Here is a 16,162-nt window from a genome sequence, read left to right as displayed (position 1 = left end):
AGAAAGCAGTACTAGATACGGCATACCACCCTACCGAGGAACGAACACTGAATGTGGAATTAGGTGAGGTGGTACCCATACGAATTCTGGCTACACTGGGAAGTGTCACTGACCAACATTGTTAAGCTACATTTACACAGCTTCTTCACTTATGAAATAGTGAAAAATACATGTAAAACAGGCTAAGGGAAAGTCCTCTCTGAGCTTGCAAACACTTTAAATATAGTAGTAACAAAAGCTAATACTTTTCATGATCCTTCTTTGAATTTGTTCTCCACACTGGCAACCCAACTCACAGATCCCTTGACCCTCTAAACCAGAGTTGAATCTGCGCTTGTGGAATCACTCATTCAAGGGCCTCTGAGGGATACCCTGGGCTGGGATCCCCAGGTGTAGACGAGGCCCTCAAGGGTTTCACAGTAGAAAGGGACCAACAGTCAAGCGATTCCTAAGCGATGCGAGTGGCCCCAGTAACAGAGCAGAGGCCAGCTGGTCCTTCCTGTTGCAAGAGTGGGTGTCTCAATGGAAGCACCAGCAGGCCCTATGAGGTAAAGCCATAGTGAGCAGTATCTGAACTTCTTAAACAAATGCAAACATGAATGAGCTTTAAACGGCTTGGAGCTCTGGATTAGGCTACCACTGCGACTGCGCCTCAGGAAAATTCTTTAACATCTCTGTACCACGACAGCCTCATGTCATTATTATTTTGCTGATAACTATGATCTATAACATGAACTATGATTCTTTACTTCCATTTCATGGACCAGGAGTCTGGAGCTCAGAGAACTTAGAAGATTTGCACCAAGTCACATGGCTTTTGTGTGGATGACAACCGAAATGTATGAGACGTTATTATTTGGAGATAATAATAGAAACATCATCATAGAGGTCTTCTTAAAGATTAAATTCATCCATGTAAACTGTTTAGAATATCTGGCATCTCTATGAAAACAAAGAGGTATTAGGATCATAACTGTTAGTATTATCAAGCTGTCGATGCTACATCAGGTGTTGGATAGACATGGGGAGAAGGAGGCAGTGAGGGCATTTTTGATATTCCCCCACTCTTACCAGTGTTTGCATCCATGGAGGGACAAAGGTTCTCTGGCCCTTAAAATTTGAGAGACATTCACCTTTGGGAGGATTCTCTGGAGCTTGCTGAAAGTCATCTGAGGACATTCAACTGAAAGATAATACATCAGAATTTTTCTTTGTTGGTAAAGATTTCCAAACTCTAGAGAGACTTCTGTCGCATGAGTGCATTCTGCAGCAGAGGGTTATGAGTCCACTCATTATTGAGGAGTTATTTGAGATTTGCTTCTGAATTATGTCTAGTCATGGTTGGTGCATTTATCTGTGGCATCAGTTCAGAATTTTCCATCTCATGGTTTATTAAATGGGGATTAAACCCCATCACGGTCTCATCTTATTCCATTACATATCTTTTAATTTTTCTCAAATAATTAAATTATTTGGTTGGGAATCTGAACTGTATCCACTTAAGATGTACAACAACTAAAAATCATTTTACACTTGAAATGGGTGAATCTTATGGTATGTCAATTAAGCTGTTAAATGTGTGATGAACCATGGATGATTTAGTCCAGTGGCTCTGAAATATTTTCAGTATAAAGACACTCCTTTAATGTCAAAAACTTGGCAGATACTCAAGCACTGGATTTTCAGATCTCTTATAGTGATGGTGGGAGATTGTAGAACCTGGCCTGTTTAGTTGGGGAGTAATAGGTCTATTGGAGACAGTTTGGACATTCTGACCTTGTCTTATAACTGTGTTTTCAGAGCAGAAGAGCAAGTAAACATATATGTCCCCTTAATAGTCCTGAAATCCACAAAGATCTCTATGCAAGAACCTGTCTTTTTTCACCCTATGTTATCTCCGCTCACTGAAAAGTGGGAAAGCTCTCTGTGTTGGATGAGGGATCACTCTTTCAAACTCTCTTCCAAGCTCATCATGGAGATTCAGAGTTGTTTGAGAGTGAGAAGAGTATTTGGTTTTTGTAAAATAGAGAGAAATAGTGATCTTTTTTACATAATATTTTCATTATCCTCTCTCATAAGAAACTTATCCAATCCCTACATGTTGTTAATCAAACAAACTCTGGAAGTTTTTTGCAGATCTGCACTTTTAATACATTCTTTTAAAATTTTTTTTCACTTGTAACGCTTTCTTAACTGTCCTTTCATTCATTAACAGTGCTTAGCAAGAACAACATGTCCTTTAAAAAAGAAATATTTCAAACACACAGAAAAGTATGTGGAATACTATTGAGTCCAGTCGCATCTCAACGGTACCCCACAACTATGTTAGACCTGATTTATTTATTCAGAATGTTAGAAATACTATAAACAGGCAGGGAATGGTAGCTCATATCTGTAATCCCAGCACTTTGGGAGGCTGAGACAGGTGGATCACCTGAGATCAGGAAGTTTGAGACCAGCCTGGCAAAGATGCTGAAATCCCGTCTCTACCAAACATACCGAAATTAGCTGGGTATGGGGGTGGGCGCCTGTAATCCCAGCTACTCGGGAGGCGGGGGGGCAGGAGAATCACTTGAACCCAGGAGGTGAAGGTTGCCGTGAGCTGAGATTACGCTATAGCACTCCAGTCTGGGTGATAAGAGTGAAACTCCGTGAAAACAAACAAACCACAAAACAAAACAAACAAAAAAAACCCCTACTATCAACAAGTCACGGCTGAAGCTGTCTGTGCAGCACTCACCAATCCCTGCTCCCCTCCTTCTCCACTTACAGTCATTGTTCTCAATTTGATGGCTTTTTATTCGCATTCATGTTTTTATACATTTACCATTTACTTATTATCCATAAAATATATATTCTTGTTTTGCATGTTTTAGCATTTTATATGAATGGCCTCTGTAGTTAACTTTCTGCAAGCAATTTTTTTTTTCACTCAGTCCTGATGTGTATGAGGGAACAAATGTCTGAGGATCTTTCCCAGGTAGCTGAGCTGAAAAGTAGTTGGGCTTGAGGAGACCCTTTCCAGCCCCTTCCCATCTACTCACCCTGATTCCCGCCATTATGGTCATTATCAAAATCATTCCCCTGGAAGTCTGTGGCCCGTTTATTATGCATGAAAGGTGGGAGGGTGACTTTGAAACCTAGAAAGAAGCCAAATGTTTATTCCTTAAGGGACAAGCTTAGGCCTGGCACGGTGGCTCATGTCTGTAGTACCAGCACTTTGGGAGGCTGAGGTGGGAGGATAGCTTGAGGCGAGGAGCTCAAGACAAGCCTGGGCAACATAGAGAGATTCCCTTATCTACAAAATATAAAATAAAACTAGTTTGGCATGGTGGCACGAGCCTGTAGCCTCAGCTACTCCATAGGCTGAGCAGGAGGATTGTTTGAGCCCAGGAGTTTGAGGCTGCATTGAGCTATGATTGCACTACTGCACTCTAGCCTAGGTGACAGAGTGAGACTCAGACTCAAAAAAATAAAAGAGAGACAAGCCGAGAGAAGGAAGGTAGGGTGGGTGGTGGTGGGGGTAGGGGGTGCCGGAATGCCACAGAGACAGCTGGACTCATCCGAACAGACGCCTAAGGGAGAGGAATGTGCAGGATCCAGGTATGAGCTCCACTGTGGCCAGTCCCTGCCCTCAGCCCTGCAGGATACAGAAGAGCAGAACATCCAGAAGCTGCCTTGTGATTTTTCCCTGCACAAAAGGAAAATGTGGGGTACTTTCTGCAGCCTAAGAAGTAGCCTAGGCAGGAAAAGGGATGCTCATGTGTCCCCAGACTTGCCTGTACCTAGAACTTTCTGTTACCTAGTTTAGTCATGGCCTCATAGTTTATCTTCATATACACATAGATGATTTTCTCCGAGAATTTCATCTTTTCCCATTCTTTCTTAGAGAAGTATTGGGCAATATCATTGAAGGCCTGGAAAATAAAAAGGAATTCTGGCAGTGACTCAGCTAGGCATGTCTGCCATTCAGCTGGAGCCGCTTCCTGTGTGCTGGATCTAGGAAGTGGGGATGATAATCCGTCCTGGCTGATGCCATGGCTAACTGACAGAACATGGGGGATCTTCCCTAGCTTCTCCCCTGCTACACAGTAGGGCTTTAATGCTGCTGGCTGGCTCCCTTCCCACCTTCCAGAATGGACTGAGAGTCACCAAATGTAGTGCACGGTCACAGACTTGTCTCCAGGGATGCTAGGTGATGACAGAGCGAGGGTGGGAGGCTCCCAAGGGTCCAGATCTCCCCCGAGACCCTGCTCCCTGCCCCCAGTATCTCTGTCCTCCCCTCCTCAGAAACCTGGTCACCCCACACTGTCCCCTGGGCTACTACTCTGCAAAGGCGGGCAGATGGCTTGAGTCCGGGATGTCTGGACCAGCCTGGCCAACACAGGGAAACCGTCTCTACTAAAAAAACCAATAATAATAATAATAATAAGCAGGGGTGAGGTGGCACACGCCTGTAGTAATGAGGCGGAGGTGACAGGATCGATTGAGCCCAGGAGGAATGATTTGAGTGAGCTTTTTTTTGGAGACAGGGTTTTGCTCCATTGCCCAGGGTGGGGTGCAGTAGTGTGATCGTAGTTCACTGCAACCTCTGCCTCCCGGGTTCATGCGATCCACTAGCTGTGTCCTCCAAAATGCTGGGATTACAAGCCTGAGCTACAGCGCCTGGCCCAAATTTCTTAAGTTAATAGAGAGTTCCTAGGAAAAATCCCATACCTGAAAAAGTTAGAAACTGACAGGAAGGATTTGAGATGGCGACCTGCCTTATTAAAAGTAGATAACAAATGCACCACGGTGGGGGGAGGGGTAGGAAGAATGGAAAGAGAAAATCAGCACATGCTTACTCTGATTTTGGAAGAATGGAAAGAGCAGGTGTACTCTGAACTTAAAGTAGCCAATCCCAGGGGATGCTTTATTCGGGAAAATCAGTCTCCGTCCCCTCTTCTCCCTCTCCCTGCCATCACTGCTTGGGAAGGTTGTCTCACTGGAGCCTGTACTGATAGACACTACATCAGCTTCGCTTGTCACGCCTACTGTTCTGACTTCCGATTGGCCAGATCGAGTTCACTAACTGCCCTGATTGGTCCATCATCCTCGGGCAGTGACATTGCAGAATATTGTCTCCTCCTGCCACTGCGACAAAGTGGGAGGTCCTCAGGCACCATCAGGAGATTTTGATCTCTCTGAAGACCCTCCCTGGATCTTGGGTTAAACATCTGTATTTTAGTCTGAACTGTGGGAAGAAATAAATGGTCAATCTGTCGTTTTTCTACTTGAAAGACACAATGTTTTCCAAACTAGCACACTTGCACAGCTTTGCTGGACTTAGTCACAGAGTTCATTCTTCAGTGGCTTCTACACCTGTTGCAACTAAAAAAAACAGTCCAAGGCCCTCTAACCTATGATTACATTTTTGAAAGGGAATCTAAGTATGGTGTGCACAATTACCATTCTTTACCTGTAGTCCTGGAGAGAGGAAAAGAGATTTACTTATGGGATGTGATTGTGGTGTTGGTAAAATCCGCCTTGGCCAATCCTCCTGCCTCGTTCTTGGGACTACAGGCATGCACCACCTCGCCCCCACTAATATTTTTATTTTTGTTTTTTCAGTAGAGATGGTTTTACTATGTTGACCAGGTTGGTCTTGACCTCCTGGTCTCAAGCCATCCCCCCGGCAGGAAAGGATTTGGGGGTCAGGTTCTGTCAAGTGAAAAATGTAGATGTTAAGGGCGTAAGAGTCTCATTATGATATGAAGACTTATTCTGACGTCTTGGGAAAAGCTGTCTACAGTGTGGAAACATTAACTTCTCATCCTGATTTGTCATTCGAATGTCTCTGGTTATAGCATTGGACAGTTTGGTGAACTTTTTGTGTGATCCATACATCAGGCATGACACTTGTTCTTTAAAATTTGTGCAGTTTTATCTTATAGGACTTGTACATCAAAAATAAAATCCTAAGCCCTCTGCTCCCACCCATCTGAATGAACGTCCTCCTAAGCCAGGACTGTTTTAAAATTTAACCAGAGAGACGGTTTCAGGCCATGACAGGAAGTGGGGGTCAGACATGCTTCATTATACCTCTCTGGCATCAACATCAACAAAGACTTGAAGTCTGATAAGAAACATGTTGGCCGAGCGCGGTGGCTCATGACTATAATCTCGGCACTTAAGGGGGCCGAGGAGGGTGGATCACGAGGTCAGGAGATCAACACCATCCTGGCTAACACAGTGAAACCCCGTCTCTACTAAAAATACAAAAAATTAGCTGGGCATGGTGGCACACACCTGTAGTCTCAGCTACTCAGGAGGCTCAGGCAGGAAAATCGCTTGAACCCGGGAGCCGGAGGTTTTAGTGAGCAGAGAAGGAGCCACTGCACTGTAGCCTGGTGACATAGTGAGACTCCGTCTCAAAAAAAAAAAAAAAAAGGTTACAATCTGTTCTCTCTGAAGCATAGTAGCTGAAGGCTTCCTCTGCAAATAAGAACTTAAAAAAAACTAAGAATGACACACTTCACATAATCAACTTTTACAATGATTAAAGCAGAGTCCTGCTTAGCATTGCACAAAAATTCTCCTTTGTGATCCATTCGTTTTACTGCTGTTGACTTTATTGCTTATGCTTTCAGACAGAGACACTCTCCTTTGACCAAACTTGAGTGGGGCTCCTCTGAGTCCTGTTAATGACTAGGTCCCAACCTCAGGCTCTGTCCTTCATCCAGGTACTCTGCCCATTTAGCCTGTTTCAGCAAAAATCCTGTCAAGTCCGTTTAGCCAGAATCCCTTGCACCTGAGATTTCCTTCAAGTAATTTCCCATCTTTTGACTGCCCCCCTGCCCCGCCCCTGCTCCTACTCCTTGACTGCAAATCCCCACTTGTCTTTGGTGGAGTCGAAGTCGATCCTAATATCACTCTCCTACCGCAAGACCCCATTGCAGTGGTCCTTGTACCTATCACAGTAGTCCCGCCTCTGAGTAAATTCATCCTTACGATCTTTTTTTTTTTTTTTGCTTTCAGAGACAAAGTCTCACTCTGTCACTCAGGCTGGAGTGCAGTGACCTAATCCTAGCTCACTGCAGCCTCAAACTCCAGAGCCCAAGCAATCTTCCTGCCCCAGCCTCCCGAGTAGCTGGAACTACAGGTACGCACCACCACACCCAGGTTTTTGTTTTTGTTTTTGTTTTTTTTTTCAGTTCTCTACAGACTCAGGAACTTGATATGCCCATCTAATTTTTGTATAATTTGTAGAGACGGGGTTCCGCCATGTTGCCCAGGTTGGTCTTCAATTCCTGGGCTCAACAAATCCTCTTGCCTCAGGCTCCCAATGTGCTGGGATTACAGGCATGAGCTACTGCAGACTGGTCCTTCCTTACAGTCTTTAATAAGTGCAATAAATAGTTGTTTGCTTAAACATTTTCCTGTGTCTTCAATCTCCTGAAGTGTTATATGCCTGACATTGCCTTACTCCACCAAATATAAAAATTCCTTTCTTTTGCTGGGTGCAGTGGCTTACTCCTATAATCCCAGGACGTTGGGAGGCCAAGGCGGGCAGATCACCTCAGGTCAGGAGTTCGAGATCAGCCTGGCCAACATGGAAAAACCCCATCTCTACTAAAACTACAAAAATTAGCTGAGTGTGGTAGTGTGCGTCTGTAGCTCCAGTTACTCAAGAGGCTGAGGAGGAGAATTGCTAGAAACTGGGAGGCAGATCATGCCACTGCACCCCAGCCTGAGTGACAAAGCGGACTCTGTCTCAAACACACACACACACACACACACACACACACACACACACAAAAACCTTTCGTTAAACACTTTGGAGTTATTACACCATTGTATCCTTGCCTCCAGTGTGGTGTTTGAGAGACCCAATGAAGGTTTAAATATTTTTCTTTTGTAAGTAACCTGCTATTTCTCTCTGATCTTTTTTTTTTTTTTTTTTTTTTTTGAGACGGAGTCTGGCTCTGTCGTCCGGGCTGGAGTGCAGTGGCCGGATCTCAGATCACTGCAAGCTCCGCCTCCCGGATTTACGCCATTCTCCTGCCTCAGCCTCCCGAGTAGCTGGGACTACAGGCGCCCGCCACCTCGCCCGGCTAGTTTTTTGTATTTTTTAGTAGAGATGGGGTTTCACCGTGTTAGCCAGGATGGTCTCGATCTCCTGACCTCGTGATCCGCCCGTCTCGGCCTCCCAAAGTGCTGGGATTACAGGCTTGAGCCACCGCGCCCGGCCTGATCATTTTAAAAATATTTTTTCTTTGTCTTTCACAATTTTTTATTTCACTGTTCCTGTGTGTGTGTGTGTATGTGCGTGTGTACAATGACCCCTTTAAATCTTAAGACATTTGTCTAAATCTGAGAAATTCTCTTTCATTATTTAAGTACACTCTCCTTTTAATGACTATATTCTGTTCTCACAAGGCTACTAACATTTATTCTTCTATCCTCCCTATTAATTAACTTTTCTTTCATTTACTTCATCTCTATCCATTACCGATTACTTTTATGAATTCTTTTTTTTTTTTTTTTTTTGAGACGGAGTCTCGCTCTGTCACTCAGGCTGGACTGCAGTGGCACAATGTTGGCTCACTGCAAGCTCTGCCTCCCGGGTTCACGCCATTCTCCTGCCTTAGCCTCCCGAGTAGCTGGGACTACAGGCGCCCACCACCATGCCTGGTTAATCGGCCTCCCAAAGTGCTGGGATTACAGGCGTGAGCCACCTCGCCTGGTCTACTTTTATGAATGCTTTAGACTCATTTCCTCAGGTCAGTAATTGCTTTTTCAACTCTATCCATTTTAATATCCAACCTATTTCACTGAATTATTCATTTGAGCAGTTGATGTTTTCATATCCAATCTATCCAATAGATTTTCTTTTTATTTATTTATTTGAAACAGAGTCTTATTCTTTCGCCCAGGCTGGAGTGCAGTGACTCGATCTTGCTCACTGTAGCTCTGCCTCCTGAGTCCAAGCAATTATCCTGCCTCAGCCCCTTGAGTAACTGGGACCACAGGCGTGTGAGACTATGCCAGGCAAATTTTGTATTTTTAGTAGAGATGGGGTTTCACCATGTTGGCCAGGCTGGTCTCGAACTCGTGACCTCAGGTGAGCCACCCACGTCAGCCTCCCAAAGTGCTGGGATTACAGGCGTGAGCCACCGTGCCTGGCCTTCTTTTTTTTTTTTTTTTTTTTTTTTTTTTTCTGACAGTTTCACTATTGTTGCCCAGGCTGAAGTGCAATGGTGTGATCTCACCTCACTGCAACCTCTGCCTCCCAGGTTCAAGTGATTCTCCTGCCCCAGCCTCCTGAGTAGCTGGGGTTACAGGCATGCACCATGATGCCCAGCTAATTTTGTAATTTTAGTAGAGATGGTGTTTCACCATGTTGGCCAGGCTGGTCTCAAACTCCTGACCTCAGGTTATCCTCCCGCCTCTGCCTTCCAAAATGCCGGGATTACAGGCGTAAGCCACCACGCCTGGCCTATGCGATGGTTTTTCTATATAACTCTTTGTTCCTGGGAAGATGTGTCAGCCCAGAAACTCCACATGAGTTTCAGGGTTTCTGGATTGAAAGGACTTAGAGTACAGAGCCTCTAGAGCTGAGCTGAGTCAACTCTTCTTTCCAGTCCCTAGCCTATGAGCCCCCAGAGACCCTTACAGGATTTCTGCCTTACAGTGTGGAGGGAATCTACAGGTGCATGATATTGGTTGTAACTCCCTAGCTCAGAGGTCAGAGGGAGAGGTAGGAAAGGAATGCTCAGTTACTGGCCAGCTTTGATGAGTCTGCACTTTTTCTAGGAGCTTTCCAAGCCCCCATTCCTTAATATTATCACACCACTTTGGGTTAGCACTGGGTCTGCCCTGCCAAGTGTCTGCTCTATATATTCACAGAACAGGTAATAAGCCTTCCAGAAAAGAAGGACAAAAAAGAATGCAACTTAGAAAGCTCCACCTGGGCTGATCCTCCATCTGTGGCCTCTGACCTTTTCCCACTCTAAGCCATCTCATCCCCCCATGGGGCCAAACCATCAAGGGTTTTGTTACTGGGAACTGTTCTGAACTCCAACCACTTCCCACCTCTTCTGTGGCATCTGCAGGGTTGGGTTTGGGAAGGAAGCCAGCAGCTATTGCTGGTTCACCATCTTCTTCTGGAACCAGATATGCTTTTACATTTTAAAAGTAATTTGAAGTCATTATAACAACAACTAAAATATATATATCACTTAACCACATGAGAGGTGCTATTCTAAGTGCTTTACATGTATTTCCCCATTTAATCATAGCAATCAAATGAGTTAGGTAATGTAGTTATCCCCAGTTTACTCTTGAGTAGCCTGAGACACAGGAAGGTTATATGACTTATACAAGGTCACACAGCTTGGTAAGTTGAGAAGCCAGAAACTGAACCCGAGCTGTCTGGCTCCAGAGTTTGTACTCTAAAATACTAGCATTAACTGGGCAGTGACTCACTTCTGTAATCCCACCCCTTTGAGAGGCGGAGGTGGGAGCATTGCTTGAGGACAAGAGTTCAGGGGGAGTTAATTTTAAATCGGTACAAGATGGCGGAGGGGGACGAGGCAGCGCTAGGGCAGCAACCGCACCAGGGGCTGCGGCGCCGGCGGCGGACCAGCGACCCAAGCGCCGCGGTTAACCACGTCTCGTCCACGACCTCCCTAGGTGAGAATTATGAAGATGATGACTTAGTAAATTCTGATGAGGTTATGAAGAAACCATGTCCAGTACAGATTGTTCTTGCTCATGAAGATGACCATAACTTTGAACTTGATGAAGAAGCTTTGGAGCAGATACTGCTACAGGAGCACATACGAGATCTTAACATAGTAGTGGTATCTGTAGCAGGAGCTTTTCGTAAAGGGAAGTCATTTCTACTGGACTTCATGCTTAGATACATGTATAACAAGGATTCTCAAAGTTGGATTGGTGGAAACAATGAACCATTGACAGGCTTTACATGGCGAGGTGGCTGTGAAAGAGAAACAACAGGCATACAAGTTTGGAATGAAGTATTTGTGATTGACAGACCTAATGGAACGAAAGTTGCCGTGCTGCTTATGGATACCCAGGGTGCCTTTGATAGCCAGTCAACTATCAAAGACTGTGCAACGGTGTTTGCTCTGAGCACTATGACTAGCTCTGTCCAGGTATATAATCTGTCTCAGAATATTCAAGAAGATGATCTTCAACATTTGCAATTATTTACAGAGTATGGAAGACTTGCGATGGAAGAAATCTACCAGAAACCATTTCAGACATTAATGTTTTTGATTCGAGATTGGAGCTATCCTTACGAACATTCATATGGTTTGGAAGGTGGAAAGCAGTTTCTTGAAAAGAGATTACAGGTAAAAAAAAAATCAACATGAAGAGCTTCAGAATGTAAGGAAGCACATACACAATTGTTTCTCAAATCTTGGTTGCTTCCTTTTGCCACATCCTGGTCTTAAAGTTGCAACTAATCCTAGTTTTGATGGGAGATTGAAAGATATTGATGAAGACTTTAAACGAGAGCTTCGAAATCTGGTTCCATTGCTGCTTGCCCCTGAAAATTTGGTAGAAAAAGAGATAAGTGGATCTAAAGTCACTTGTAGAGATCTTGTAGAATATTTTAAGGCTTACATCAAAATTTATCAAGGAGAGGAACTTCCACATCCAAAGTCCATGCTTCAGGCAACAGCTGAAGCTAATAATCTTGCTGCAGTAGTAGGAGCAAGAGATACCTATTGTAAAAGTATGGAACAGGTATGTGGAGGGGACAAGCCTTACATTGCACCTTCAGATCTGGAGCGAAAACACTTGGATCTCAAGGAAGTGGCGATCAAACAATTTTGTTCTGTAAAAAACATGGGTGGAGATGAGTTCTGCCGACGTTATCAGGACCAGCTTGAAGCTGAAATTGAAGAAACCTATGCAAATTTTATAAAGCACAATGATGGCAAAAATATCTTCTATGCTGCTCGTACCCCAGCCACACTGTTTGCGGTCATGTTTGCTATGTATATAATCTCAGGACTGACTGGCTTCATTGGCCTAAACTCTATAGCCGTCTTGTGTAACCTTGTCATGGGGTTAGCACTGACATTTCTTTGTACTTGGGCATATGTTAAATACTCTGGGGAGTTCAGAGAAATTGGAACAATGATTGATCAGATTGCTGAAACACTATGGGAACAGGTATTGAAGCCCCTGGGTGATAATTTGATGGAGGAAAACATAAGGCAGTCTGTAACAAACTCTATCAAAGCAGGCCTGACTGACCAGGTGTCTCATCATTCCAGATTAAAGACAGACTGACAGTTCATCTCCTCACGGACTCCACTCTCTTTTTTTTCATGCTTGCTGTACAATGAGAACTCAAATAAAAATAAACCAAAGTTTACAATCAACTGTAGAAGTAGTTTAGTGTAACTGGCTTCACAGATGGCTGCCACAGAGTGTGAAAATTGTTTGTTAGTTTTAAGCATTCTTTTAATGGCTCCTAAGACATGCAGATTTGCTGAGGAGCATTGGTTAATCATGCACCTTTGTGCCATGTTTAATTCTTTTATTTCTTTTTACTTAATCTAATGTTAGTGAATTTGTCTTACGTAAAAGGATATTTCAGGGAAATATTTTCAGAAGTCTATTTAGAGTCTCTTTAACCCAGTGTCCCATTGAAATTTTAGTTTTTAGAGAATTTATGAATCACTGTTTCAAGAACCAGATTGGAATGACAATGAAGCCTTTATTGAGCCACTACATTAAAAGTATATATTGCTTTACCGCCTTCAATACCAGTATTACATAAATGCATGTATCAGAAACTTCACAGAAATTACATGACAACTCTTGTAGCTAAGAAAGTAATTCTGAGGTGTACATTTGTCTTGCCTTTTTAAATTTATAAACCTGCCCTAAAAGGAGATGCATATCTGGGAAACTGAACTGTCTTTTGCAGTTTAGCCTTCATGTACATAAAATATGCCATTAATTTTATTGGGGAAGAAATTCCATCCAAAAATGTTGCCTACAGCTATGAGTTAAGAGTGTCTGTACAGTGTGTAGCTTTTATTTTGTAAAATCACAGATAGGGCATGTATATGAATTATAAATATATAAATACAATTTTGTATTAAAAGTTTTGTAGTTTATGGCAAAATCTGGTCCTGTGGTAGGCTAAATAAGTACAGTCCCTGTGAAAGGAATGTTTGTGGCTCATGTCAGTGTGTGAATGCATAGACAATTTGAAGTTTTTGATATATTTGTGATATTTATCTTGAGCACTGCAATCTCACCCCCGCCCCAAGGGAATTCAATGGGAATGTTTATTGTGACTTTGTCCTCTGTTGCATTTTAAAGTTATTTCCTGTAATTTATTTTCAGTACATAATTAAAAATTTGTTGTATATATAAAAAAAAAAAAAAAGTTCAAAATCAGCCTGGGCAACATAGTAAGACCCTGTCTCTACCAAAAAAAAAAAAAAAAAAAACTTAATTAGCCAGGGGTGCTGGTGCACACCTGTAATCCCAGCTACATGGGAGGCTGAGGCAGGAGGATCACTTGAGCTCAGGAGGCTGGGGCTACAGTGAGCCATGATTGTGCTATGGAACTCTAGCCTGGGCAACAGTGAGGCCCTGTCTACAATAAAACAAAATAAAATGCTAGTGTTTTTAACCATTCTACCATTCTATCATTCATTAGTATCTGTATCCATTCCTTGAACAGCGAAATAACTTCTCTTTTGTTTCCTGTCCCTCCTCCCATCTTCCATGTTTATAATACCTGCAGTTTTAGTTCAAGACTATAACTTTTAAAATTTACAATCTAAACTTTACACTTTTCAATAAATTGTACTATTTTTCTCCTCACCATTGCTTATTGAAATCACCTTCTTCCTTTTAAATTTACAACCTCTGCCTCCCATGTTCAAGCGATTCTACTGCCTCAGGTTTCCGAGTAGCTGAGTCTACAGGTGCGTGCCAACACGCCTGGCTACTTTTTTGTGTTTTTATTAGAGATGGGGTTTCATCATGGTAGCCAGGATGGTGTTGATCTCCTGACCTCATGATCCGCCCTCCTCAGCTCCCTAAAGTGCTGGGATTACAGGTGTGAGTCACTGCGCCTGGCCTAAAATTTGCCTTTTTAAAAGGTTGTTTATGGTGTCTTTTGACTTAGATGACACTTTAATTTTTATATCTTTAACTATGTCTGATTCATTGTTTATAGCCTTGGTGTAATGTCAGGAAGTGCCTATGCCAACTCAAGATGTCTTACACCGTAATATTTTCCTAAATTTTCATCTAGTTCTTTATGACTTCACATTTTCACATTTACATCTCTGAATTTTTAGAATTTATTATTTTATGTGGTTCAGAGTAAGGATTTATCTTTATGTTTTCAAATGGTTATACACTTGTCAACAATCCTTTATTATACAACCCATCTTTTGCCCACTGTTTGGAAATGCATGCTGAAGTTGGTATAAAAATTAGTCTGTTTCTTGACTTTCTATTTTGTTTCACTAATCTGTTTCTATGTATATTAATTTTTGATTGTTGTTGTAACAAATTGTCAATAGCTAAGACAATGCTGGGAGTGGTGGCTCATGTCTGTAATCCCAGCACTTTGGAAGGCCAAGATGGGCGGATCGCTTGAGGTCAGGAGTTCGAGACCAGCCTGGCCAACATGACAAAACGTCATCTCTACTAAAAATACAAAAAGTAGCTGGGTGTTGTGGCGTGTGCCTGAAATCCCAGCTACTCGGGAAGCTGAGGCAGGAGAATCACTTAAACCTGGGAGGTGGAGGTTGCAGTGAGCTGGGATCACCCCACTGATCTCCAGCTTGGGCGACCCAAGTGAGACTCCATCTCAAAAAATATTTATATAGCTAAGACAATTTTTGAAAAAGAAGAATAAGGTGGGAGGAATGGCTCTATCATATTTCAATACTTTTTATATAGCTACAGGAATCAAGACTGTGTAGTATTGGGAGAAGAATAGGCACATAGATCACTGGAACAAAACAAAGAACCTAGAAATAACCCCACACTGATTTTTTAGAAAGAGACAAAAAGAAGGAAGGATCGTCTGCTTAACAAATGGTGCTGGAGCTGTTGTAGAGCCATAGGCAAAAAAATAAAAAATAAAAAATAAAAAGTCCTAATCTTCATACCTTTATACAAAAAAGTAACTCAAGTGGATCATAGGTTTAAATCTAAAATATAAAACTAAAAGAAAACTTTTACAAGAAAATACAGAAGAAACGTCTGAGATCTAGGGCATAGTGAATGGTTCAAAAAGCATAAACCATAAGGAAAAAAATAAATGAGATTTCATCCAGTTTAAAACTTGTGCTCTGCAAGAAATCTTGTTAAAAGGATGAAAAAATAGGGTATGACCTGGGAGAAAATGTTTGCAAACCACATATCCAAGAAAGGACTCACATCCAGAATATATAATGGATATGTAAACTACTATCAAAACTCAATGGTAGGCTGAGTGTGGTGGCTCACACTTGTAATCCCAGCACTTTGAAAGGTCGAGGTGGACGGAGGGCAGATCCCTTGAGGCCAGGAGTTCAAGACCAGCCTGGGCAACATGGCAAAAAACCCATCTCTACTGAACTACAAAAATTAGACAGGCATGATGATGCCTTCCCATAATACCAGCTACTCGGGAGGCTGAGGCACAAGAATCGCTTGAACTTGGAAGGCAGAGGTTGGAGTGAGCCAAGATCATGTCATTGCACTCCAGCCTGGGTAACACAGCAAGACTCTGTCTCAAGAAAAATAATAATAATAAAAAAACTCAATGGTAAAAAATACAAACAAATAATCCAATTAGAAAATCATGAAAAGATATGAACATACATTTCACTGAAGAGGAAATAAGCAAATAAGCACATGAAAATATGTTCGACACTAATTTGCTTCACTAGATGCAAATTAAGACCACGATGTGTTGTCACTACACACTTATTACTATAGCTAAAATAAAAGACATAGTGACAACACCAAATGGTGACAAGGATGCAGAGAAACTGGACGTCTGATTAAGCGCTGCTGGGAAGGTAAAATCTTACAGCCACTCTGGAAAGCAGTTTGGTAGTTTCTGATAAAACTAAACATGCAATGACCATACAATTCAACAATTACACTTCAGATAAAT

General features: G+C 42.5%; 2 protein-coding genes across 2 annotated transcripts; one reads left to right on the top strand and one right to left on the bottom strand.

The window, feature by feature from the left end:
* Positions 1-448: 448 nt before the first annotated feature.
* Positions 449-5,108, bottom strand: LOC126945763 (protein SSX1-like). Its single transcript, XM_050775856.1, has 6 exons — positions 5,073-5,108; positions 4,051-4,191; positions 3,803-3,917; positions 3,045-3,140; positions 1,134-1,183; positions 449-499 (listed from the first exon to the last, which is right to left on the bottom strand). The coding sequence occupies exons 1-6, from the start codon at positions 5,106-5,108 to the stop codon at positions 449-451; spliced, it is 489 nt and encodes a 162-aa protein (XP_050631813.1).
* Positions 5,109-10,543: 5,435 nt separating this feature from the next.
* On the top strand, positions 10,544-13,420 carry LOC126945570 (atlastin-2-like). The gene is given in 2 exon segments (XM_050775636.1): positions 10,544-11,363; positions 11,365-13,420. Coding segments are annotated over 2 exon segments (1,752 nt in total). The 5' UTR covers positions 10,544-10,556; the 3' UTR covers positions 12,310-13,420.
* Positions 13,421-16,162: the final 2,742 nt, after the last annotated feature.

Source organism: Macaca thibetana, chromosome X (assembly GCF_024542745.1).
Source record: "Macaca thibetana thibetana isolate TM-01 chromosome X, ASM2454274v1, whole genome shotgun sequence".
Taxonomy (NCBI): Eukaryota; Metazoa; Chordata; class Mammalia; order Primates; family Cercopithecidae; genus Macaca; species Macaca thibetana.
This window is presented reverse-complemented; position numbering and strand designations above follow the sequence as displayed.

Coding starts and splice junctions, on each gene's coding strand:
- LOC126945763 (XM_050775856.1), bottom strand. CDS start 5,108: ATGTCACTGCCCGAGGATGATGGACCAATCAGGGCA. Junction 3,918..4,050: donor GGGAAGATCCCCCATGTTCT/GTCAGTTAGCCA, acceptor TTTATTTTCCAG/GCCTTCAATGATATTGCCCA. Junction 500..1,133: donor TCCAGAGAATCCTCCCAAAG/GTGAATGTCTCT, acceptor CTCTTGCAACAG/GAAGGACCAGCTGGCCTCTG.